The sequence below is a fragment of the Girardinichthys multiradiatus genome, chromosome 3, assembly GCF_021462225.1.
Source record: "Girardinichthys multiradiatus isolate DD_20200921_A chromosome 3, DD_fGirMul_XY1, whole genome shotgun sequence".
NCBI lineage: Eukaryota > Metazoa > Chordata > Actinopteri > Cyprinodontiformes > Goodeidae > Girardinichthys > Girardinichthys multiradiatus.
The window spans coordinates 31,865,769-31,889,515 of NC_061796.1; the positions used below are offsets into that span (position 1 = coordinate 31,865,769).

The window sequence follows — 23,747 nt, forward strand, 5'->3', positions numbered from 1 at the left end:
ATAAATCCATTGTCCAGCGCGAGCTCTTAAGGCACCAGTCGGCTCCTCGTGCTCTCATCGCAACCTCTCTTCGCTCTTTTCTTAGAAAACTTTCACTTTTATAATGAGGGAAATTGTGCACATCCAGGCCGGCCAGTGCGGTAACCAGATCGGTGCCAAGGTAAGAGAATAGAGCATTCCCTTTAAAAAAAAAAATGAACACCTTATTAATATCTTAATATATTCATTTTTAGCTCATACAACGACCTTTTATTTGAATTATTTACAGTGCATATATCATACATATACATTCTTAAAATAATACTAAAAGCTCTTTGTTATTTTCCCAATTGAATAGTGTTCACTCCGGTAATTGGTGGGAGGGTGCGTGCATTGATATAACGGTAAAGTGGAGGTCTTGATGTCTCAACGGGTTTTTTCTCACACCGGGCGAGTCCGCCTTCCCAACACTTTGGATTCAGTTTATCCTTAGACATTGTCTACGAGGAGAAGAATGACCGAGAGAAAAGAGGACAAACTAAGTCTATTCTTTACTTGTCAGAGCCCCCCTCAGTCAGAGCAGTCTGCTTTCCTTTGTCTCCCACAGGCAGACATGACCGGTATTTCAGACAATGAGTGGCAGTCTGGAAGAGAGGCCTAGTACTTCTCCTCTTCCTCCCCAGATGGATCAATAACACTTATTGACTGATTTTTTTAATTCGTCAGGCTGTAGAGGCATACTGCAGTTCAAGCTGTTCAGGACCAATCCTGTGGAAGGGTGTGGCATGAATAATTGGTTGAGGAAAAAGGGATTTTTCATTTTTACAGATATTGTCTTAAGGCTCATAACCATCAGGATGAACTCATGTGGTGTCTATTGATGATTTATACATACATTTTAATATATTTGACCTAATGTTCGATCCACACGTGGTGGGACGTCAGCACAGTCTGAATGGGGGGCCAATAAATCAATTCATCATCCATCCAGTCTTTCACTAACAATTGTAGTCTGCAACAAAAGTTCTTGTTGACCTGTTATTATGGCTGTCTTATTGTCTCTCTTTATGCTGCAAATGATAATTTGATAACTTTTGTCAGGATATGTTTAAATAGAACTTCCATTGGTATTGAAAAATACCGTCTAGATTATTTTACAACAATAGCCTAGATTGTAGAGGATGCATCATTATAGTCATGATGCTGTACCAACAGAGGGGCTTATGCCCTGGAAAGCCAGACCCTTCTTTGTAATCAATGTCTTCCCTCCATAACCGAATTAAGAACAGTGTGGGGGAGGAATGAAGGAAACAACTGATGCACATTGGATGCAGAGGCAATTGCTTCAATATGCATTTCCTTGCATTGTCTCTGTAGAATACATATGGTTAATGCCCACAGCTTAAGATCAGAATATTTTCCTTATACCTGTTGCTGTAAATATGCTTGGACAGGTAATCCAGAAAATGTTTATTCACCTGAATTTACAATTACAGGTCTTTATGTTTGACTAAACTTATAAAACTACCTATGTTGCCCTTTCAAAGAGGATTCTCACTTGTTTCCACTCCCTTGGGACCCCTTGACTCAGATGTCCAGCATACATGATTGACAGAAATGCTGAATGCATACATTGCAGTCATCTGGGTTAGGGTGTGGCATTTATTTTCCTGCTTATTGTCCTCATTCTTTCACTGTGATTTTTCATCTGTGCTGATAGCCATCTATTGTGCCAGCTTTCTGTCAATTCGGCCATCTCAGTTTCTCTTTTTGTGTGTGGGCCTTTTGTTCTTCTAGACCTTATAGGACCCCGTTTTGCTCCACATTTCCTATTGCCATGCATGGATTTAAATGTCATGATCTGTATTCCACCCCTGACTCCTGATCTCTTAAGTGAATAACTGTCTACAACTTACCCTGATAAAACAAATTATTATTTTGATGAATAAACAAATAAAATGAATAAACAATTAATTAATTAAAATTGAAAAAATGTTTGAAAATATGGGCAATAGAAATGGTTGCTTGCATTATCACACTGAATTTAATTCAGGCTTTTTTTTCAAGGACTTTAAATGCTGTCTTTTAAAAAGGGTGAACAAGACCTGAATACAGATGCTCACTGTCCTCCCATGTTGTGTGATTGCCTACAAATGAGGTTTATTCCAGTAGGACATGCGGAGTGAGCTGTAGCTCCTTTGTGCTACCCTCCATCATCTTTTACATGTCAGGGAGCTGCGTTTTGCAGTGTCATCAGTTGGCGGCTGTGGAAATATTAACAGCTGCGTTGAAGGAAATGCTTTTTATATGACATGCTTAAAAGGGAGGAAAATTCTGGCCTAGCCATCAGACTGCAAAAATGCAATCCCACTGCTGTTTTGCCCATTTAAATCTCCCAGATTCATAAATGACATGGATATAAATGAGTTTTTTCACTGAAATTAACTGTCACGTAATGACTGACATTCTGTGTCTGCAGTTCTGGGAAGTGATCAGCGATGAGCACGGCATTGATCCCACAGGCACTTACCACGGAGACAGTGACCTGCAGCTGGACAGGATCAGCGTCTACTACAATGAGGCCACAGGTTGGCTTTCCTCCTAAAAAGCAGTTTTATTAAACATTTCATTATACGCTTTCTCCGGGGGTGTCTGAAGTTCCTTACAGTTTGTACTAATTGGTTTTTGGATACAATATTAAGTTAATATGTTTCTTTTCCTCTTCTTCCTCTTTCTCTTCCGTTCTCTTCTTTTCTTTCTTGTGGAGGGGGGAAATATGTGCCTAGAGCCATTCTTGTGGATCTGGAGCCTGGAACTATGGACTCTGTGAGGTCTGGACCCTTTGGACAGATCTTCAGACCTGACAATTTTGTGTTTGGTGAGTTAAAAAGCAATAAGTCGAGTTATTTTATGAATAAATATTTAAGCATCAAGAAAAAAAAACAATCTCTGTCTAATCTTCTCCATAGGCCAAAGCGGTGCTGGAAACAACTGGGCCAAAGGTCACTACACAGAAGGAGCTGAGTTGGTGGACTCTGTTCTTGATGTGGTACGCAAGGAGTCAGAGAGCTGTGACTGCTTGCAGGGCTTCCAGCTCACCCACTCTCTTGGTGGGGGAACAGGATCTGGTATGGGAACCCTACTTATCAGCAAGATCCGTGAGGAGTACCCTGATCGGATCATGAACACCTTCAGTGTGGTGCCTTCCCCCAAGGTAACTGATCCTTGTGATGGCACATGATGTGTTTGGGGATTTAATTTTATTTTGTTTAGCCGTAGGTTCCTCTTTTAAGACCATAAGACTGAATAAAAGTTGTGTATCTGCAGGTGTCAGACACAGTGGTTGAGCCGTACAATGCTACCCTGTCAGTCCACCAGCTGGTAGAGAACACAGACGAAACTTACTGCATTGACAACGAGGCTCTGTACGACATCTGCTTCCGTACCCTGAAACTGACCACACCCACCTACGGTGACCTCAACCATCTAGTGTCAGCCACCATGAGCGGTGTCACCACCTGCCTGCGATTCCCTGGCCAGCTCAACGCCGATCTCCGCAAACTAGCCGTCAACATGGTGCCTTTCCCTCGCCTGCACTTCTTCATGCCTGGTTTCGCTCCCCTCACCAGCAGGGGCAGCCAGCAGTACCGTGCCCTGACGGTTCCAGAGCTCACTCAGCAGGTGTTCGATGCCAAAAACATGATGGCTGCGTGCGACCCGCGCCACGGCCGCTACCTGACGGTGGCTGCCGTGTTCCGCGGTCGCATGTCAATGAAGGAGGTGGACGAGCAGATGCTGAACGTGCAAAACAAGAACAGCAGCTACTTTGTTGAATGGATCCCCAACAACGTGAAGACCGCCGTCTGTGACATCCCACCCCGTGGCCTTAAGATGGCCGTGACTTTCATTGGCAACAGCACAGCCATCCAGGAGCTATTCAAGCGTATCTCTGAGCAGTTTACGGCTATGTTCCGGCGCAAGGCCTTTTTGCACTGGTACACAGGTGAAGGTATGGATGAGATGGAGTTCACCGAGGCAGAGAGCAACATGAACGACCTGGTGTCCGAGTACCAGCAGTACCAGGATGCCACTGCTGAGGAGGAGGGGGAGTTTGAGGAGGAGGCAGATGACGACGCTTGAAGACGCGAAGTCAAGAAGTCATTGCCAAAATGAAACTATTAAAGGAGCAAAACACAAGTAATCATTTCCCCCACATAGAGTCAATAGCATTACTAGGAAAACTTAACTGTGTTCAAACTTTAGGTTGCATTAGAAACCCCCTGTCATTCAGTACCAATAAAGTTGTCAAACTAAGCTGTCTGGTTCTTGTCTGATTTTTGTGGTGGTGTTTTCATGCATTGGTATTAACTGACCTAGTGATAGAGTGCACTGTACAAATACCCAGAGCCCCTATACACAGAATATTGATTGTTAATAGTGTATAAGCGATTGCTAATCTTACAGAGAGGAAGAATAAAATATGTAAGTGTCAAGAGGTGTGGTTATGGAGCAGGACTCAGGCGCAGATGGCACCGTTGGATGTGCATGACTTCTTAAATAAAGAATGAAAACTTACAGAGAGGAAGGCAGGAGGAGGACCACAGGAATAAATCGCAGGCATAGAGACATGGGGGGGGGGGGGGGGGATCCAGTGGGTAGAAATGACAACAGGTGAGTTTAAATAATGATGGATGAGTGGAGAAATCACATAGAATGCAGGTGTACGTATCAGAAGTCTGTGTGGATTGGCTTAGGGAGAAGGCAAGCAGAAAGACTGGGAAAGGAGACTAATAAACACGAATAATAAATAAAGGGAAAAGTTAAACAGATGTAACAGAATACTAAAAGTACAACGAGAACAAACTAAGAAGCACAAACATGGCGAGAATAGAAAACATAACCAGGAAAATAATAAAAAAACATATAACAGAAACTCAAACACATGAGGATTATAAAAGTAAACATTTTCTCCCTTGTGGAGCCTGATGGGTATACATAAATATTGAGAATGAGTAGTCTATCCAGCTACTGAAGAAATAAAAATATTATTTCTATCTCAACAAGGTCTTGTTGAAAAAATGGCCTCTCTTTTAGCAATGAATACTCCAAATTAGTTGTAATTTCTTAATGACTTGACCACCTTGTAATCTTTTTACTTTCCAAAACCTTTTATTATGCATTAAACAGGAATTGTCACTACTATTCCAGGCACAGAGAGCCTGAAAGCATGATAAAAAAATAATGATGTCACATTTATTGCAGTTCAGGCCTGCTTCACCATATGCATATTCCATACAGTAATATTCAATTCAAAAATATGTTACTAATCCCAAAGTAAAATTAAAGGTTGCTGTAGCACATACAGGTTTTTTCAAAGATCCATTGTAAATGCTGATGGCTTTGTGCAGGATGGATCTCCTGTAGTGGGCTCTTGCAGCAGATCTGAAGAAGCCTCTGACTGAAGACACTGTTGTCGTACAACAGTTTCATGAAGAGAATGCTCAGGGTTCTCCATAATGTTCTTCATTTTATGAAGAATCTTTCTTTGCACAATGATCTCCAGAGATCACACTCGCCACAACAGACTTATAGAAGATATGCAGCATCTTGTTGCAAACACCGAAGGACCTAACCTTCCTCAAGAAGTACAGTCTGCTCTGTCCTTTCTTGTAGACGGCTTCACGGTTGAATCTCCACTCTAGTCTGTTGTCCAGGTGAACACCGAGGTATTTATACTCCTCCACCACCTTCACTTCTTCTCCCATGATGGAAATAGTTTTTGACTTATTCCTGTTTCTCTTAAAATCTAATATCATCTCCTTTGTTTTATTCATGTCCAAGATGAGATGATTGTTTCCACACCATGCCACAAAGCGGCCCCCCAGCTCCCTGTACTCAGCTTCTTGTCCATCTCTGATCCACCCCACAACTGCAGAGTCATCCGAATATTTCTGCAGATGACAGGAGTCTGTCTTGTACTGGAAGTCTGAGGTGTACAGAGTGAAAAGGAATGGTGAGAGTACAGTCCCTTGTGGTGCCCCTGTGTTGCTGACGACCTGGTTAGACACACAACCCCTCAGTCTCACAAACTGTGGTCTGTTTGTCAGGTAGTCTTTGATCCAGGAGATTGTTGAGGCCTCCATCTGAGTGTTCTGGAGTTTCTGACAAAGCAAATCAGGTTGGATTGTATTAAATGCACTGGAGAAATCAAAGAACATGATCCTCACAGTACTGCTGGCTTTGTCCAGATGACAGTGGGTTTATTGAAGCAGGTGTATGATGGCTTCTTCAACTTCAACTCCCTAGCGATAAGCAAACTGAATTGGGTCCTGATAGTTCATTGTTTGCTTATATTGCCATACCAATACGTTTGTAATATATTGTCCAGCTCTAAAGAAAACATATACTGTACAGTACATATTTCTGCATTATAATTCATTCTTAAATTAATCTTATTCTGACTTTCTAAAACGCTGAAAGTGATCAGCATTTTTTAGTTATAAGTCACAATCATTAAAATTACCAGGAACAAACATGAAATATATAATTCTGTGTGCAATAATTCAGCTTAAAGATTTTTTATTTAATTTTAAGAGAATTACTGGAATAAAATAACTATCTAGATGTATGTTATTCTCTTTTTCAATCTTTTCACTGCGCTCTGTGTCTGGCGCGAAAACAAATATGCTAATAACTCCACGACAGAACTGTTCATCCAATCAGAAACGCGTCCTAGAAAAACTATCCAATAAAAGTAGTATGTCAAGAGTGACACTTCTATTAGCCAATAGTTCGGAGCTCAAGATCCTACAATGGGCGTGGTTGAGCCAGTATATACATTTTGTTTATGTCCACAGAGCGCTAAGCAAGGCTCGTTGAGGGTCCTTTCTTTGTGAACTCATTTTAGGCTTGTTGGATTATTAAGAGGCAAAGCATCCTTTTTAAGGATCAACAGATGAGACTATCTGAGCTGTAAAGCTGCTCGTCAACAGGCGAATACTTCCTTTTTAATTTTAAGGCAACAGACATGCGGTTCTAAAACGGGACCATTTTCAGCTAAAAAGTGGTAAATATTGTTGTAGAAGAATAAAGAGAGTTGCTATAGTAATCAGCAAGATTCTCGTTATGCTAACTCTGATATTGTCATTTGAAATAACTGACGGCTAACCGTTTTGCCGTTGACCGGAAGTGTAATTGCTGTGATTTTGACACTTAAAAACCCCTATATACGTTTAATAAAAGTGTTGTTCGGGCCTGTCTAGATTAGTTTTATATTCTGAATGTGGGTAAGAATGCAATATAAAGCCAGGTAAATGCTCAGGTTGAAGCATTTGTTAATTGTTAGCTGCAGATTAATGGTTAGCCACATATGCTAATGTTAGCTGCATGCAGAAGCCGCCTGCAGTAGTCAAGCATGTTGAAAAGCTAACTTTTTAGTTGCTGTGGGGAGGTAAATTATCTTTGTTTGGTGTTGTTTTGCTATCCTGTTTTTCTCTGTTATAGAAATGGATGCCACTCAGGCGATCAGGGACTCGATCTTGGAGTCAGAGGAGGAGGAAAACGAGGAGGAGAACCAAAATGAAAGAGGGAAGCCATTGGCCAAACTATGCATCTTAAGAAATCCACACATCCCTGAGAAAGGCAAGTGTCATACTTTGGTGTTTTTACCTCTTTTATATGCTGTACCTTGGGAAAAGATGTGTACAAAGCCTTGAAATACCCTACCTTTTTATTTTAGCAGCATGATATCATACTGACAAATTTGGGGGTACATTTCTTTCCCATGTTAGGTAGTAGTTAACAAAATCACTTGTGGCATATATTGTTACCCCCTAACAGCTCGCTTAGGATCCACTTTAAAGAAGGATCTTTACATTTGATTTTTTTGTTTTATTGGAGAATAAAAATGACGTGATGTAGAGAGTCATTTCTCTGAGCCACTTTTCAAAATGGAAAAGAGATGAAACGTGCCATTTAAGTAAGGCCGATGTGCATTGATCTTATGTCAGGAAAAAGGGTAAAGAAAATAGCAACTCGCTTATATTTGCCAATATCTACAGTCAGAGTAGTAATAAAAACTTTAAAACAACAGGAACCATGACAAGCAAAGCTGGAAGAGGCTTCATGTGTGTCTTGCCACGACACACAAAGAGGAAGATGTTAAAGGAGGGTTAAAAATTGGCATTTTGTAGTCACCATGTCTCCCTAATAGCCATTAAACTCTATATACATGACAACCAGTTCTGCCGGGACTTAAACCAGAACCATATTGTTTGTTCAGATGAGAATTGGATTAAGCTTCTTAGAAACAAACCCTTCAGGTGGGTTTAGATAGAATTTGGGGAAAAATAGGTGGAGAAGCACTTCATGCCTGCTGTTTAATATGGTGGAGGATCTGTAATGCCTTGGGCCTTGGTAGCCGGAGTCCAGGTTATCATCATCTCTTTGAAACACCAGCAAACATTATGTTAAAATACGGCGGCCCATTACACGTTAAACTGAGAATGGGAGGAAAATAAATCTTTATTGTTGTTTGCTACTACAATAAACAACAAATACATTTAAAGTTTTATAATCACATCTTTACTTGAGATACAGACTTTCTTTATGCATATTCCATCATACCCACATAAATCTTTTCTAAAATGTATTTTCTCTCTGTCACTCAGAGTTGCCCCTCTTCCTGGGAGATAATATCCTGGGCCGTGACCCCAACCTCTGCACACTGCAGCTGTTGGCACCGTCTGTGTCCAAGCAGCATGCTACCGTCAGTATCTCTGTTTACCGGAGAAGAGGTCGTGACAGTGAAGTGGACACGGAGGCCCTGGTTTGGGACTTAGGGAGCATGAATGGGACACGTAGGGGACGCCTAAAGCTGACCCCTAATGTACGTTATGCCCTCAGCGAGGGTGATGGTTTGATTTTGGGGAACATCCCATGTCGGTATGTAAGCTCCAGGGTGGACTCCCCTTCATCCCTTGGTGACGTGGGGACATCCCTGGGCAGACATTCGGAAGTAAACACCAGATTGTCAGACTCCTCTGACAGCAAACGGGATGACGTTGATACAGAAGGCAAGGAATGTTTAAAAAGCAATACAAAGGCAACGAGGACTCCTGTCACAGGTGGTTGCCTCTCATTTGAGCAAACTCCAATCCAGCCAAAAAAGACCTTGGTGCCAGAATCTGACTCAGACTCAGAGAGTGAAAGAGGGGGTAGAGGAGACAGAAAGCAGAAGACCATTGGTATGTGTAATTTATATTCATATTTATATTCATTTATATTCACAACCACTGTTTTTATTTTTTATTCACAAGTTGGCTTTGATTTTAGTATCTGATTCGGACTCCCACAAATCCAGTCCCAGTTCTAATGCATTCTTAAGCCCCCAAAATAAAGTGGTACCTGAAAGGTATGTTTTTATATCTTTATTGTTACAGTGCATTGCTAAAGTGTTTATGTCTTGACCTTTTTCACATTTTGTCACATTACAACCACAAACGTCAATGTATCTTATCTGGATGTTATTTGATAGACCAAAACAAAGTAGTGTAATTTTGAAGAAGAAAGGAATGTTACATAGTTTTCAAAATGTGCATTTGTGTTCAGCCCCTGAATCAGTGCTTCGTACAACTACCTTATGCTGCAGTTACAACTGCAAGGGGTCTGTTTCTACCAGTTATGTACCTTTAGAGACTTTTTGACACAGATTTAGGTTTGGACTTTGACTGGGCCATTCTAACGGATGAGTATGCTTTGATCTAAACCAGTTGTGTCCAAACTCTTCACATCAGGCCAAAATCATTAGGTTGAAAGAGCTCGCAGGCCACAACATTATAATTTGGGAATTTTAACTGCTCAACAAAGACCACCACTGCATTATTTTAGTGAAACCAGCAGTAATTTCTTTGGGAAAGTGAACTGTAAATAATCAATAAAAAAAATGAAAAGGGTTTTGTAGGGTTGCCTCATTAAAAAGTCATAGTTTCCAAATGTTTGGTGGGTCGACTGAGTTTTATTTTCCCGTCTATTCTCAGTAACAAGAACAGGACTTGGGTCACCGTTCCTTTGAAAAGGTGTTATATTTGGCCAAGTTTATAGAAATTAAATGAAGATTTGGCTGCACAACGGTCTGCTTTTGTGTAAATGTTGCTGGATACAGGCGTGACGGTGGCGCAGGGGTAGAGCGTGCAACCAGTGTACTTAGTCCTCGTCGCAGTTGTCACGGGTACAAGTCCCGACCCGTTGACCTTTGCTGCATGTCTTCCTCACTCTCTCTCCCCATTTCCTGTCAGTTCATTTTCAAAAACTAAAGTGCTGGATAACATTAAAAGAGGAATACTTTGTGATGTTCCTAATATTTTCCATTTTGTCAGTAAGAAATGTAGATCCAGTCTACCAGCCTGTGTTGGCAGCACCACTGGTCTAGACCATTCCATTGTAGCTCCTGTTGTGTGTTTAAGGTTGTTCTCCTGCTGGACGTTGATCCTGCACCCCAGTTTCAAGCCTGTTGTAGCTTCCAACACATGCTCCAGCATTGCCTTGTCATTAGCTCCATCTATTTTCCCAACAACTCTGGCCAGCCGTTTCTTTCATTGCTCTACGACAAACATCCCCACAGCATGATGCTACCATGAAATCCTAATAAATTACATGGACGTTTGTGGCATATGAATACTTTTTGAAAGGCTGTGTAGTGCTGTCAGAAAAGCTGTTTGCGGGCTTTCGGTTCTTAAATGCCATCTTGTTATTGTCCTGTTTTACAGTGAAGACGAAAGCCCCATCACACCATCTTCCTCCAACAGAAATGGGTCAAACAGGCACGTCAGTTTAAGCATAGAAAAGACGAATGTCGACTTAGGACAACAGCGTCTGAATCAAAACAACTCACCTGCATTTGTGGAAAACGGTGAGGAGGGGGACGAAGGAGCAGCTAATGGAGGGACATATTCAGAAGAAAGTGGAAAGAATGTGAAAAGGCAAATTAGTAAGAGTCTTAAAAAAGGCAGTGAATCACCCACGTCGACATCAAAGGTCTACCGAGATGCCATCCCTGAATTTAACCTGGACAGTGACACTGATGTAGAGGGAGGAGACGAAGAGGTGGTGCCTGCTGGGCAAAGTGATCAACCCCCAAGCACAATCTTGCCACACATGGACAATGACACTGATGTCGATGAAAATATCTCAGATAAAGCTCCAAAAACTTTGCCTTCCACTGATGAAACAACGAAGCCTTCTCATGTTGCTGCTGGTTTTCAGCTTGAGGGCATGATAACTGACAGTGACACTGATGTGGATGATGATGCCACTGTCACATCAAAAGCCATCTTATTTCAGGGTGTGCACACTGCTGACTCAGCCCCCCCAGTACAGTCTGGAGATTTTCACTTAGACAGCGACACAGATTTGGATGAGAAAGAAGATGGGGGGACTGGAGCAAAACGGGAAAATCCCAAAATAGATGAAGCGCTTGATAAATCTGATAAACCTACACCTACTGCGCCTCACAATCTGCATCCAGACAGTGACATCTGTGATGAAGTGGTGAGCGATCCCTACGTGGCTGAAGCTGGAAGAGCTGATTTGGATATTTTGTCCGACAGTGACACAGACTTGGAAGAAGATTCACACCCAGCTATCCCTGCTGCCAAAAACCTGTCAGTGTTTTCTGCTGCAGCATCAGGAGCTCTCAAGCCAGATTATGACGCAGACACAGATGTTGATGAACCTCTTGTTCCCCAAGCTGGAGAAGAGGGCAATCCAGGTGACCTTAGAATGGGAAGTGATACTGATGTGGAGGATGAGGAGGCAAATCTTGGAGAGGCAGGGGAGAGCCAGATCCCCCACCTGCGGAGAGAAAACACTCCCAGGTCTCTGGTTCCTGTTCTACAGAACTGTTCTACTCCTGTTCAGCTTTCAGGTACTCTCTTATAAATGGACAGATACAAATATAGAAATGAATTCCAAAAAATCAAACTAAAACAATAGAGAGAAAGTTAGAGCAAAACATTGAAAAACATCCTTGTATCTTAGAAGTTAACTTTGCAATGAGATGTTATTTGCATTTTTTTTTTTCCAAGCGAATGATTTAAAGTGGAATTTTAGTCTCCTAGTGGGAAAATAGCCCCCATGGTTTCTGACCCAAATTACAAAAGGTCTGAAATTTCAGTTTGAAGTGAAAGGATTTTCAAATTGTCTTTTTTTATGCAGAAGGAGAGGTCGAACAGATGGAAACTCAGGCCTTCACAAGCCCCACTTCAGGTGCGCTCAGATATGTGTTTAACACATTTATTTCTAATACCCTATTTTAGAAAATGATATAATGCTGAATATAATAGTGTCTTGGAAATGCATTCACACGCTTGAACTTTTGTTATGTTTTGTCCTGTTACTTTACCAGCTTTGGACATCTAGACTGGAATTTTTGCCCGTTCTTTGCAAAGTAGCTCAGTTTGGGTCAAATAATATGGAGAGTGTCTGTGAATGTCGGTTTTCAAGTTTTGCCACAGATTCTCAATTAAATTTAGGTCTCAACTTTGACTGGGAAATTCCAACACTTGGATATGCTCGATCGAAACCACCTCATTGCAGCTCTGGCTGCATTTATGCGGTTGTTGTCCTACTGGAAGATGAACCTTCGCTTCATTCTCAAATCTTTTCCACCCTCTGGGTTTTCTTCCTTGATTTCCCTGTATTTGGCTCCATCCACCTTTCCACAATCCCTGACCCAGTTCCCTATCTGTGCTAAAGAAAACCATCCCCACTGCATGATGGTACCACCGCCATCATGTTTCACCATGGGGAGGGTATTTCTAGGGTCAAATGCACTTTTCGTTTTCCACCACAGGCCAGAAAGTTTACTTTTGGTCCAAATTTGTGGATGGACCCACTGTTGCCAGCAATAGCTACTTTAACTGTTCTGTAAATATCTTCCACAAGGTTTAGGAGTGTGTTCATAGTTAGATGAACAAACAAGAATTGCAGTCGCCGCCCTAGTTCATCACAAAGGTATTCACGAAGGTTGAGGTCAGGACTGTGCAGGCCAGTCAAGTTTATCCACACCAAACTTCATACACCTGCATGTTTTTACCGGCTCAACATGACTGCACCTGCAGCCATGGAAGAGATTGTTACACCAGAATTCATTGATTTGGTGGTGTGACCCAATACTTTCAGCAATGTACTGTAGTTCATCTATCTCACCTGAGCTGTGACTTTTTGCAGCTCTTGCAGAGTTACCATGGGCCTCGTCGCTGCTTCCATTGTTAATTTTTGCTTATTTATGCTCTCAGTTTACATGAACAGCCATGTCTTGGTCGCTTTGCATTTGTGCCATACTTATTTCATTTTCTAGTGATGGGTTGAGAGGGCTGTGTGATGTTCAGAGCTTGCGATATTGTTTTATAACCTAACTCTGCCTTAAACTTCTCCACAACTTCATCCCTGACCTGTTTGCCTTGTTTCTTGGTCTTCATGGTGCTGTTTGTTCACTTCTAACAAATCCATGAGGCCTTCACAGAACAGCTCTATGTATGCTGAGATAAAATCGCACACAAGTTGATTGTTGTTACCAACTAGGAGATGTCTAATTGGTTGCACTGGAGTTTATTTATCTGAGTAAAAGGTGTCTGAATACAAATGTACACCGCACTTTTCAGATTCTGTAATATTTTCATTTCACTTTACAATTATACAATTGCTCTGTCACATATAATGTAATTACAATAGATTGAAGTGTATTGTTGTACCAAGATACAGTGAGAAAAAGTCCAAGGGGTGTGAATACTTTTGCCAGGCACAAAAATCTGGCTTCTTCATATAACAAGAATAGATTTTCTTTTACTTTAAACCCACAGTTGGTCTCTAAATGATTCTAAACAGGATTTGAGTGATGCCTATTAGAAATGTGCTACAAGCTTAGTATTCGTATTTAGTTATTTATTTGCCTTCTTTGCTCTAGATGCTGAAGATTGTGGCTTCTATGCTGTGGCTGAAACCCAGCCCTTCATCCTTCAGACCAGAGATTGTTACAAAGGCTTGAACCCAAACCAAGCCTCTGTACTTGAGTCGTCCGCTGTCGAACCTGAGGACCAGTCCATGAGAGGAGATTCCTTCCAGCTGGAAGTGTCTGACAGCAGCCACCTGCAGGGTGAGCTCAGAGCTCTGACCATGGAGAACACCCAAGCTTATGTCTCAGTAGATGTTGGTGCAAACCTGGAGGATACTCAGGCGTATACGGAGAAAACGTCTGCAGAGAATGATTCAAACCTGGAGTCCACACAGCCCTACGGAGAGGACGAGGAGCCTGCTAGATGTTCAGAAATGTCTATAAAAGAAGGTTGTGTTGATTTGGCTTTTGAAGCAACTCAGGCTTATTTCTCAGAGTTTTATGATGAAGGTTCAGATGAAGTAGAGAGACAGGATTCTGCCAGGACTGAAAGTGTGGCTTCGGTGTGCTCATCTGCACTTGCTTTGGCTGAAACCCAGCTAATGTCTTCTTCTGTGGAGTCTAATAATCCAGTTTGCTCCATAGAACGTGTTAAAACCAGAGTTCAGAATGAAACAGAAGAGCATCCAGAAAAACACATCACCGAAGCTCAATCAGTAGCTCAAACACAACCCATGTATACAGCGAGTGACGAGGAGAGCGATATTGAAGGGTTATCAGCAGAGTCCCTGCAGCCTGCAAAAGTAGAGAGACAGCCAATCACTCCTTCAGCCTTGTCGCTCGCTGAAACCCAGCCTGTGCATGTCAGTTCTGATGAAACTCAGCCGATGGAGTTATGCGAAGATAATGAAAATAACGGTGAGGACTCTGAGGTGCTGCGTCCACGAAAAAGAAAAGCAAAGCAGCTTCATATTGACAATGAAGAGTCGCAGCAGCACACAAACTCTTCCAACCAATCTGCTGAAACCCAGCCTATGAATTCAAGTGAGGGTGATGATGATTCTGATTCTATGCCAAGCCTACGGAAAAGGAAAGCAAAGCCCCTGCAGCTGGAAGACGAGACACAGTCACTCGCTGGTTCTCAAGTCTCTGCTGCTGAATCTCAGCCTTCAGCTACTCATGAGGAAGAGCAAAGCAGCAAAGACTTCATCTCTGCAGAAAAACGAAAAGCAAATCCGCTGGACATTGAAGACGAGCAAATTATCTCTGAAGCTGCTGCTGGTTTAACGAGTGAAGATGGGGAAACCCAACCGATGGCTGCATGCAAAGACGAAGGTCTGCCCGAAAGAGAAACAAAAGCTCTTCCCCTCCCCGCTGCTGGAGTTTCTGCTGTTGAAGCTGAGGCCGAAGGGAGAGACAGAAAAAATGACAATGAATCAATGACATGTGCACGAAAAAGAAAATCAAAGCGGCTTCATCTTGAAGAAGAGGAGACGCAGCCAATCACAGTTTCTGAAGTCTCTGCATCTCGGAGAAAGACTGCCGAGACAAAAGTTTTACCAAGTGCCAAAGAAAGAAGAGAACAAACCAAGTCTGAGAATGACAGCAATCAGGATAAGGCGAAGCGGGATCAATGCAGAAGAGGGAGAAGAAATACAAGGAAACAGGACAAACATGATGAGGAGGACAAAAATAGGAGCGCTGAAAATGAGAGCCAGATAAAGGATCAAGGAGATGGGACTCTCAGAGAAGACGATGAAGAAAGAGAACATGTGGAGAAGGAAGAGCTGATAAATGAAAGAAAAGCAAAAGGAGAACAGAGAATACAGAAGACCAAATCAGGAAGTGAGATAGAAGATCCAAAGGAACCAAGTTTGGAAATGGCAAAGACGGACCAAGATGAGGAACGTAAGAGAAAGCAGGAAGCACAGAAACACAGAGTAAGACAGGAGAAAACAGAATCTAAAAAAAAACTGCTTAAAGAATCACAAGAAAACAAGGATGAAGAGGAGAACCCGAAAGGTTCTGTCAGAGTCCGACGAACAGCAAGAAGAACAACTGATGCTCCTTGTGAAGCTGTACCTGACGATTTCCCTGCGAGGAGAACCCGATCCCGCTCCAACTCTGTCGGCTCAGAGAGGTCAGTCTCCGGCGTCAACACCCAGGAGAGCAAAGGAAGAGGCCGAGGAAGAGGAGCGCAGAGGAGCAGCGATACCTTTCAGACCACTGCTGTGAGGAGCAGCCGCCGAAGGACGACTTCGGCTGCAGCAGAGCAAGACAGTGAAGATCAGGTGCTCAGTGCCAGCTTTAACTCATCCAGCTCTAAGATGTCCAGCACAAGCTCCCACAACAGAGGAAGAGCGCGAGGAAGAGGGAGGAAAACGCTTGCTAACCCCAACGTTGTTACTCCTGTTATTAGAGAAAGTGAACAGAATTCAGCAGCTTTGAGCCGAAAGCCAGAAAGGTCCTCCACTGAGTTTCTGCAGCAAGATGATAAAAGGAAACCAGACTCTCATCCTAGTGGTACCAGTAGGGGGCAGCGGCGAGCCAGTGACAATAGAGCTTTAGTTTTAAAAGATGAGGGCCTTCAGTCAAATCAGGAAAATGCATCTGCAGATCTAACATCCCCTCTGCCTAAGAGAAACATGAGGGGCAGAGGCTCAAAAGCATTAAAAACCCAACATGTGGAGGAAGCTGAAGCTCCTACAGTCAGTGATGGTGATGTCGCCAGAAACAAGAGACAAGCAAGAACAAGTGAGACAAAAAGAACCCAAAAATCAACAGAGGCAGGAAGAAAAGAGGAGCAAAAGGAAGAAATTCCTGTTGGGATCCAGGGGAGGAGAACAAGCAGAGCCTCAAGCACTCAGGTGAAGAAGAATGAAGAGTCTCTTCCTAAAAGGGAGGTAGAAGACTGGAATAAAGTGGTGGTGGGGGCTGCTGAGAAGAGAGCCAGGAGTCAGACAGCAGTGGTCCAGAAAAATAAAAACCAGGGGCTGGAGGAAACTCAGACATCTGGTTCTTCCATGGACCAGGATGGAAAAGAGGAAGCATCAGAGGTGACTTCACCATTTTACTTAAAACAAGTGTAGGATTTATAGTCTGATGACTGTTGCTTCAGTCGAAATTTAGAAAATGGTACTCCATCCATCTATCCATCCATGTTAAAACACACACTAGGAGCAGAAACTCTTGCTAACCCCAACGTTGAAATTATAATCTGGAAAATCATGAAATTTCCCCATTAGGAACTCTGTATATAAGTAATGTTCAGAATAATTAATGTTAAGTGATTAGAAGGCTTTTACCTTTAGTCAAAGCTGCATCTCTAGCAGTGAGTCAGCCTTTCCGACCATTGTAATGCACTTCCATCTATATCAAGACGCGTCTTTTTCAACATTGTCATGCACCTAATGGTTTAGAAGTGTTAGTATTCCCCACGCTCGTTCTTTTTAAATTTCAATGCTCAATGCTAAGCTAACCTGAACTGAATTGATGTTGTGTAACAGATCAAGCAAGATTAGCAATTCACGACTTGCAGTCAAGTATGATCACAGCGGGGAAAAAGCAACAATAAAGCCAGAGGCCTAATTTCCATTCTGGTCTTCTAGAAACAAAAAATTCATCAAGACAGTTGCAACATGAAGGAGAAAGACAAAAATAAAAGGAAATAAGAACAATATTACCTAAAATCTTCATATAAGATTTGTACAAATTGTTATAATGTAGAAATTTAGTGTTTCCTTTTTATAATCAACTTATTTAATAATTTTCTGTACTCTGCTCAGTTCATGTCTTTCTTCCTCTCTCTCCTTTAGCAGCCTCAGATCCCGGCCATGACTCCTTCCCGGAAGCGACGGGTCTCTTCAAATTCCTCCCCTGTGGCAAAGACTCCCCGCTCCTCCTCTGCATCTCCAACTACGGTTAGCCGACTACGAGCTGGGAGCCAAGCCTACAAGGTCTGTGTTTCTAAATATTTCCTGACAAACGACACGATGTCGGAGCTTAAATCTTTCTTTTAAGAGCTAAAATAAAAGATTTAAGATATTTGATCCTATTGCCTTGAACCTAATACCCGACAAAGATATTGGTGGTGGGAAAATAAGCCAATTCTGTGGATAGGTGCTAGCAAATGAATGTCTGATTATACATTTTGTATAAAAAAAATCAAGAATAAAAAGTGCACTTTGACTATGTTTATATTTTGGTTGATGACATCACACAAGGCAGCAACAATCAGTTGGAGACACCAAGGGTCAACAGAAAGCACCCAGGTCTGAGGTGACTAACAGTATTAACAGTGAGTCAAATTGCGATAATAGTGTAGATGGAGGCGAGCGGTGCTGGCGGGAGGATTGGGCTCATCATAACTCATAACTACCTGTTCATTCTCGGGTGTAGTTGTGGATATGGCAGCAGTTCTGTAGGTCCCAGCAGGATTGGGATTTTAATATTTATATTTTCAAACAACTTGGTTTAAAATGATCGCTGCAGATCTTTATTGACCCATTTCATTCCGACCAGCCGTCTTCTCCTGCATTATTTGTCTCCAAATGAACCAGAAATCCATGCAGCTCCGGTGTTTTGCTGCACCCATAAAAATATGGTTTTGGTTCAAAAATGTGAAAAAAAAAATCAAGATTCATAACGTTTGGGTTCATATTTAGCAGAGCGTTCAATGAAAATGTTGCAGCATGACATTTATCTTTGGTTTGTTAGTGTCACAAAATGCATAAAGGATTTCAATACAAGACTCTTAGCTGTGGTAACAATAAGAAATTAAGCGCATATGTTGCCACAATCAGCTACCAGATTTATAGATTACCAGACATCCGGTGGCCTATCATGAGTAGAAGTGTCTGAAGACACTGAAAAGTGAAGCCGTGCTGTTATTTTCTCAGGTTCTGTTCACAGGAGTGGTGGATGAATCTGGAGAGCGGGTGTTGGCTCGTTTAGGAGGCGCCATGGCCAAAGGCGTCTCAGACATGAACTGTCTTGTGACAGATAAAGTGCGAAGGACGGTGAAATTCCTGTGCGCCGTGGCCAAAGGTGTCCCAGTCGTCACCACGCAATGGCTGGAAAAGGTTATTAGCAGCAGCAGCTAGAAAATGCAATAAAGACTTGTTCCCTCAGATAAACTCAGTCTCACTCAAACCCTCTCTGTTTCAGAGCGGTAAAGCTGGGAGCTTCCTCTCTCCATATGCGTTTGTTGTGAAAGATCCTGAGCAAGAGAAGAAGTTCAGCTTCTCCCTGCAGGAGTCCTTGAGGACTGCCAGCAGCCAGCCTCTCCTACAGGTACTCATTCATCTTCTTTTCCCTGAGTAGTGATGGAGTGCCAGTGTTTTATGTACCAGGCTGTTTCCTTTAGCTGAAAGCACAGCGGTGCTGGTGAGAAAGACTGAGTCATGGTGGGCATGTAGAAATGTTTGAGTCATTCCCGGTCCTCCTCCGATGTTAATATTCTGCTTTCTTGGAAATTATTTACCGTGCAGGGCATAAGTATTCACACCCCTTTAACTTTTCCACCTCTTGTCAAATTTCAACCACAAACGTCAATGTTATTGGGATTTTTTTTTGTGTCCAACACACAGTATTGTGTACTTGTGAAGTGGAAGACACATTATACAACATTTTCAAAAATGTTTACGCAAAAAATATAAAAAGGAGAAAAACACTCTGAAAAATTAGGCACCTTTACTCTAAATAAACTCCTCTGCCTTTAGAAATCACCTGAGTGGTAAATAGAGTTCGCTTCTGTATAATGTAATCTCAGTTTAAATGCAGCTGTTCTTTGAGAACTGTCGAGGTTTGTTAGAGAACATTTTCAGAGGCTGGTTCTCTTCTGGGGACAGCTCTGGAGATTCTGGAGCTGAGGATGCTTTACAAAATAAAGGACATAATGAACAGCCCTGAGCATCCTCTTAAAAAGACTTAAAGAAAACAATGCAGTGTCTTCAGTCCGAGGCTTCTTCAGATCCACTGTAATACAGACTGCTACAGAACAGCCATCGGCATCTAGAATAGAAGAGAAAGGAAATATCAGATGCAGAGGCACACAAAGGTAAAAATAGAATAAGAAATAAAGAGACTTTACAGGAAGGGCAAATTTACAACATAAGAAAAAATATTGTACAGTTAAAAATAACATACTTTGATTTTAAGATATGTACAGCCGAATAGGATAATAAAACACTCTGCTTGTATATTTTTCAAGAAATAAATCCCTTTGTAGTTAATTAAGTATTTTTGAATTGAACTAGTGAATAAACTGCATTATAAAGATCAAGAGAGCAGAGAGGTCTGGGAACAAGCTGTGGAGACGTTTAAAGCAGGTTTAGGTTAAAAACAAATATCTATAAGTCATGCACCTCATGCACAAATCTGACATTTATGGAAGACTCGCAAGAACAGAGGCAGAACAAGAAGAGAGACTTTCTGAGAAATGTGGTAAAAACAGTCGGAAGCCTTCCACCTCCACTTTTCCTTTCACTTTACAGTTATGGTCTTCTTTGTGTTGATGTATCGGATAATATCCTAGGTTTTTGATTGTGATGTGAGAACATATGAAAAAGTTCAAGGGGTGTGGATACCTTTGCAAGCCACTGCCTCAGGTGGACTGTTGCTTTTTTGCCACAGTAACTTGTGGGAATTGAATTGACATTTACTGTTTGTGTTCTCATTATGTTTCCGAGGCTGTACAGTTTTTATCACAGTGGTAACATGATACCTTGATACAACAAAGAATGCTGATGCCAGGCTAAAATTAGGATGTATACCTCCCAAAACTCTGTTGCCAAGAGCTTTTTCATCGATTTTCTTTTTCTCTGTTACAGAACATAAATAAGAATAGACTAATCCTTCTGTATTTGCTTTCACGGATGTACAATGTATCGCTTTGCTTTTGTCTTTCTTTCAGGGATATGAGATCCATGTCACGAAGTCTGTAAAGCCAGAACCGGTTCACATGAAAGACATAATTACCTGCAGTGGTGCTACATTTCTACCAAAGATGCCCACAGCTCACAAGGTGCCAGTCGAGCTCAGAGCTGTAGTTGTTGTCTCATGCCGTTATTACACCTTACCCCTCTTCTGTCCCCCGACTCTGTCTTTCAGCCCCAGACCGTAGTGATTTCCTGCGAGGAGGACCTGCGACTGTGTGGCCCCGCCATGTCTGCGTCTCTTCTCATCGTCACTGCTGAGTTTATACTCACAGGAATCCTGCAGCAGAGAGTCGATTTTCAGACCCATGCACTTCCTCCCCCTGTAACCAACCTGCAACCTGCTGCGGGCAGGGAAAGAGGCAGAAAGAAGACTTAGCCCACAATATCGTCACTGTGATTATGAGTACAAAAAGTGAAATATTTGGGATTAAAATGACAGACTCTTTCTGTGCGAAGAACCTAAGAATGCATTTCCCACCAAATGCGAGCAAAAACAAATTTCCTAAACACTTTGTTTTTGCTTTATGCATTTGGGATTTTTCCGTTTGCGTACAATTTTTAAAATTCCTTCCTAGAGGCTGAAATGCGCTTAAAAAACCAATTAGTTGAGGATGGGTGATGAAACCTCGGTTCTGCCTCAGAAGCCTTATAAATGTTTAGCTTCTAATCCAGAAAAGTGCAGCTGCTTCCTCTAAGGCAACAGGCAGAGTTTTTAGCCAATTTTGTCAGGTAGCAACCATGAAGTTAGAGATGTTTGAATCATGTTTGTGTTAGAGCAGTTGTACTCAATGGCTCTTTTATTGAAATCCATCTGCTCCAGAGGTCCGTAGATGCAACAAGCTTGTATCCTGTTCATATAAAAAGTGAGTAGAGCCTTTTATACCTCAGATGACCATGAGTTCACCACTGTGTCTATTGCTCCTGTCTCCATTAAGCAGCTCCACTCCATTAAGGCGTCATTCAATCTCATTGCCTTGAGGGGAGAGGTGCTTCCTACTGCTGATACTGCTTCTGCAGCAACATTTCATCCTGTTTGTCCATCACACACCTTCACTACATGTGAAAGTCTCCCAGTATACGAAGGTCTCATTGGGTCCCTGATCTGACCTGCTGTAAATGGTCTTTTAAATGTGACATCAAAGCTTGTCATTTTTGTGTAGCAGTTGGCTTGAATCATGAAACATTAAATATTTTGTATCTGTCATAACTGTCTGCATTTAATCTGCTCTCTTTGCTTTGGTACCGTAAATATCTCATCATAAGTGTCCAGTCCTGATTACTTTTGTCTCCGTCTTGTTAGTTTATTAGGAAGATTTCAAAAGCAAAGTGAAAGAAAAGGACCATCAAGTAATTCAATAATATCCATGAAGGACATTGTGCTCATTTCCACCTCTGATGGAAATAATTTATATAATTATGAGATAACCCAGAGAGTATCTTGTAATTTTAACAGAGCTAAATCAAAATTGAGATTGCAATTTTATGGCTTTGATTTTGTATTCTTCTAATATCTCAATAAACCGATATGTTGCCAGTAATTATGAGACACAGATGTCATAAATAAACTAATATTATTAGTATGAAATACTACCAATTATTTATGATTTAGCCTTTCCGTCCATGCCATATATAATACTTGTCTCATAATTTCGTTATGTTTTAAAAATGTATTTGTTCATTTAAATAAGATTATTGTGAAGCACAATATCAAGGCATCCATGTTGGTCAGATAAAAAATTAATAACCAAGCTTAGTATTGTCCAAACGTTAGTTTTTTTATTTTTTACCTGCTCAACAATGAAAAAAACACAACATTTTATTAAAATCATCAAAACATTCCCATTTTTTGTAGAAGTCTGTGAATAATTCAAAACATAAAAAGTGTTACACAAAAGAAAAGCTGTTTTCTATGTTCAACTACAGGTCCTTCTCAAAAAATTAGCATATTGTGATAAAGTTCATTATTTTCTATAATGTAATGATGAAAATTTAACATTCATATATTTTAGATTCATTGCACACTAACTGAAATATTTCAGGTCTTTTATTGTCTTAATACGGATGATTATGGCATACAGCTCATGAAAACCCAAAATTCCTATCTCACAAAATTAGCATATTTCATCCGACCGATAAAAGAAAAGTGTTTTTAATACAAAAAACATCAACCTTCAAATAATCATGTACAGTTATGCACTCAATACTTGGTCGGGAATCCTTTTGCAGAAATGACTGCTTCAATGCGGCGTGGCATGGAGGCAATCAGCCTGTGGCACTGCTGAGGTCTTATGGAGGCCCAGGATGCTTCGATAGCGGCCTTTAGCTCATCCAGAGTGTTGGGTCTTGAGTCTCTCAACGTTCTCTTCACAATATCCCACAGATTCTCTATGGGGTTCAGGTCAGGAGAGTTGGCAGGCCAATTGAGCACAGTGATACCATGGTCAGTAAACCATTTACCAGTGGTTTTGGCACTGTGAGCAGGTGCCAGGTCGTGCTGAAAAATGAAATCTTCATCTCCATAAAGCTTTTCAGCAGATGGAAGCATGAAGTGCTCCAAAATCTCCTGATAGCTAGCTGCATTGACCCTGCCCTTGATAAAACACAGTGGACCAACACCAGCAGCTGACACGGCACCCCAGACCATCACTGACTGTGGGTACTTGACACTGGACTTCTGGCATTTTGGCATTTCCTTCTCCCCAGTCTTCCTCCAGACTCTGGCACCTTGATTTTCGAATGACATGCAGAATTTGCTTTCATCCGAAAAAAGTACTTTGGACCACTGAGCAGCAGTCCAGTGCTGCTTCTCTGTAGCCCAGGTCTGGGGAATGCTGCACCTGTAGCCCATTTCCTGCACACGCCTGTGCACGGTGGCTCTGGATGTTTCTACTCCAGACTCAGTCCACTGCTTCCGCAGGTCCCCCAAGGTCTGGAATCGG

The 23,747-nt window shown here is 41.7% G+C and overlaps 2 protein-coding genes across 4 annotated transcripts; both read left to right on the forward strand.

Annotated features, from left to right (window-relative positions):
* On the forward strand, nucleotides 1-4,293 carry tubb5 (tubulin, beta 5). Its single transcript, XM_047360429.1, has 5 exons — nucleotides 1-160; nucleotides 2,459-2,567; nucleotides 2,747-2,857; nucleotides 2,949-3,193; nucleotides 3,307-4,293. Exons 1-5 carry the CDS (start codon nucleotides 104-106, stop codon nucleotides 4,117-4,119), a joined length of 1,335 nt encoding a protein of 444 aa, XP_047216385.1. The 5' UTR covers nucleotides 1-103; the 3' UTR covers nucleotides 4,120-4,293.
* Nucleotides 4,294-6,804: 2,511 nt separating this feature from the next.
* Nucleotides 6,805-22,012, forward strand: mdc1 (mediator of DNA damage checkpoint 1). 3 transcript variants are annotated; one of them, XM_047360428.1, is made up of 12 exons: nucleotides 6,805-7,045; nucleotides 7,483-7,620; nucleotides 8,649-9,224; nucleotides 9,313-9,391; nucleotides 10,746-11,902; nucleotides 12,193-12,243; nucleotides 13,943-16,926; nucleotides 17,689-17,826; nucleotides 18,769-18,951; nucleotides 19,037-19,162; nucleotides 20,784-20,894; nucleotides 20,981-22,012. In XM_047360428.1, the coding sequence occupies exons 2-12, from the start codon at nucleotides 7,485-7,487 to the stop codon at nucleotides 21,182-21,184; spliced, it is 5,745 nt and encodes a 1,914-aa protein (XP_047216384.1). In that variant the 5' UTR covers nucleotides 6,805-7,045; nucleotides 7,483-7,484; the 3' UTR covers nucleotides 21,185-22,012. The 3 variants fall into 3 exon arrangements, with proteins under 3 accessions (XP_047216384.1, XP_047216382.1, XP_047216383.1); XM_047360426.1 differs by having other exon boundaries at nucleotides 6,806-7,045; nucleotides 17,686-17,826; XM_047360427.1 differs by lacking the exon at nucleotides 6,805-7,045 and adding an exon at nucleotides 7,149-7,288 and having other exon boundaries at nucleotides 17,686-17,826.
* Nucleotides 22,013-23,747: the final 1,735 nt, after the last annotated feature.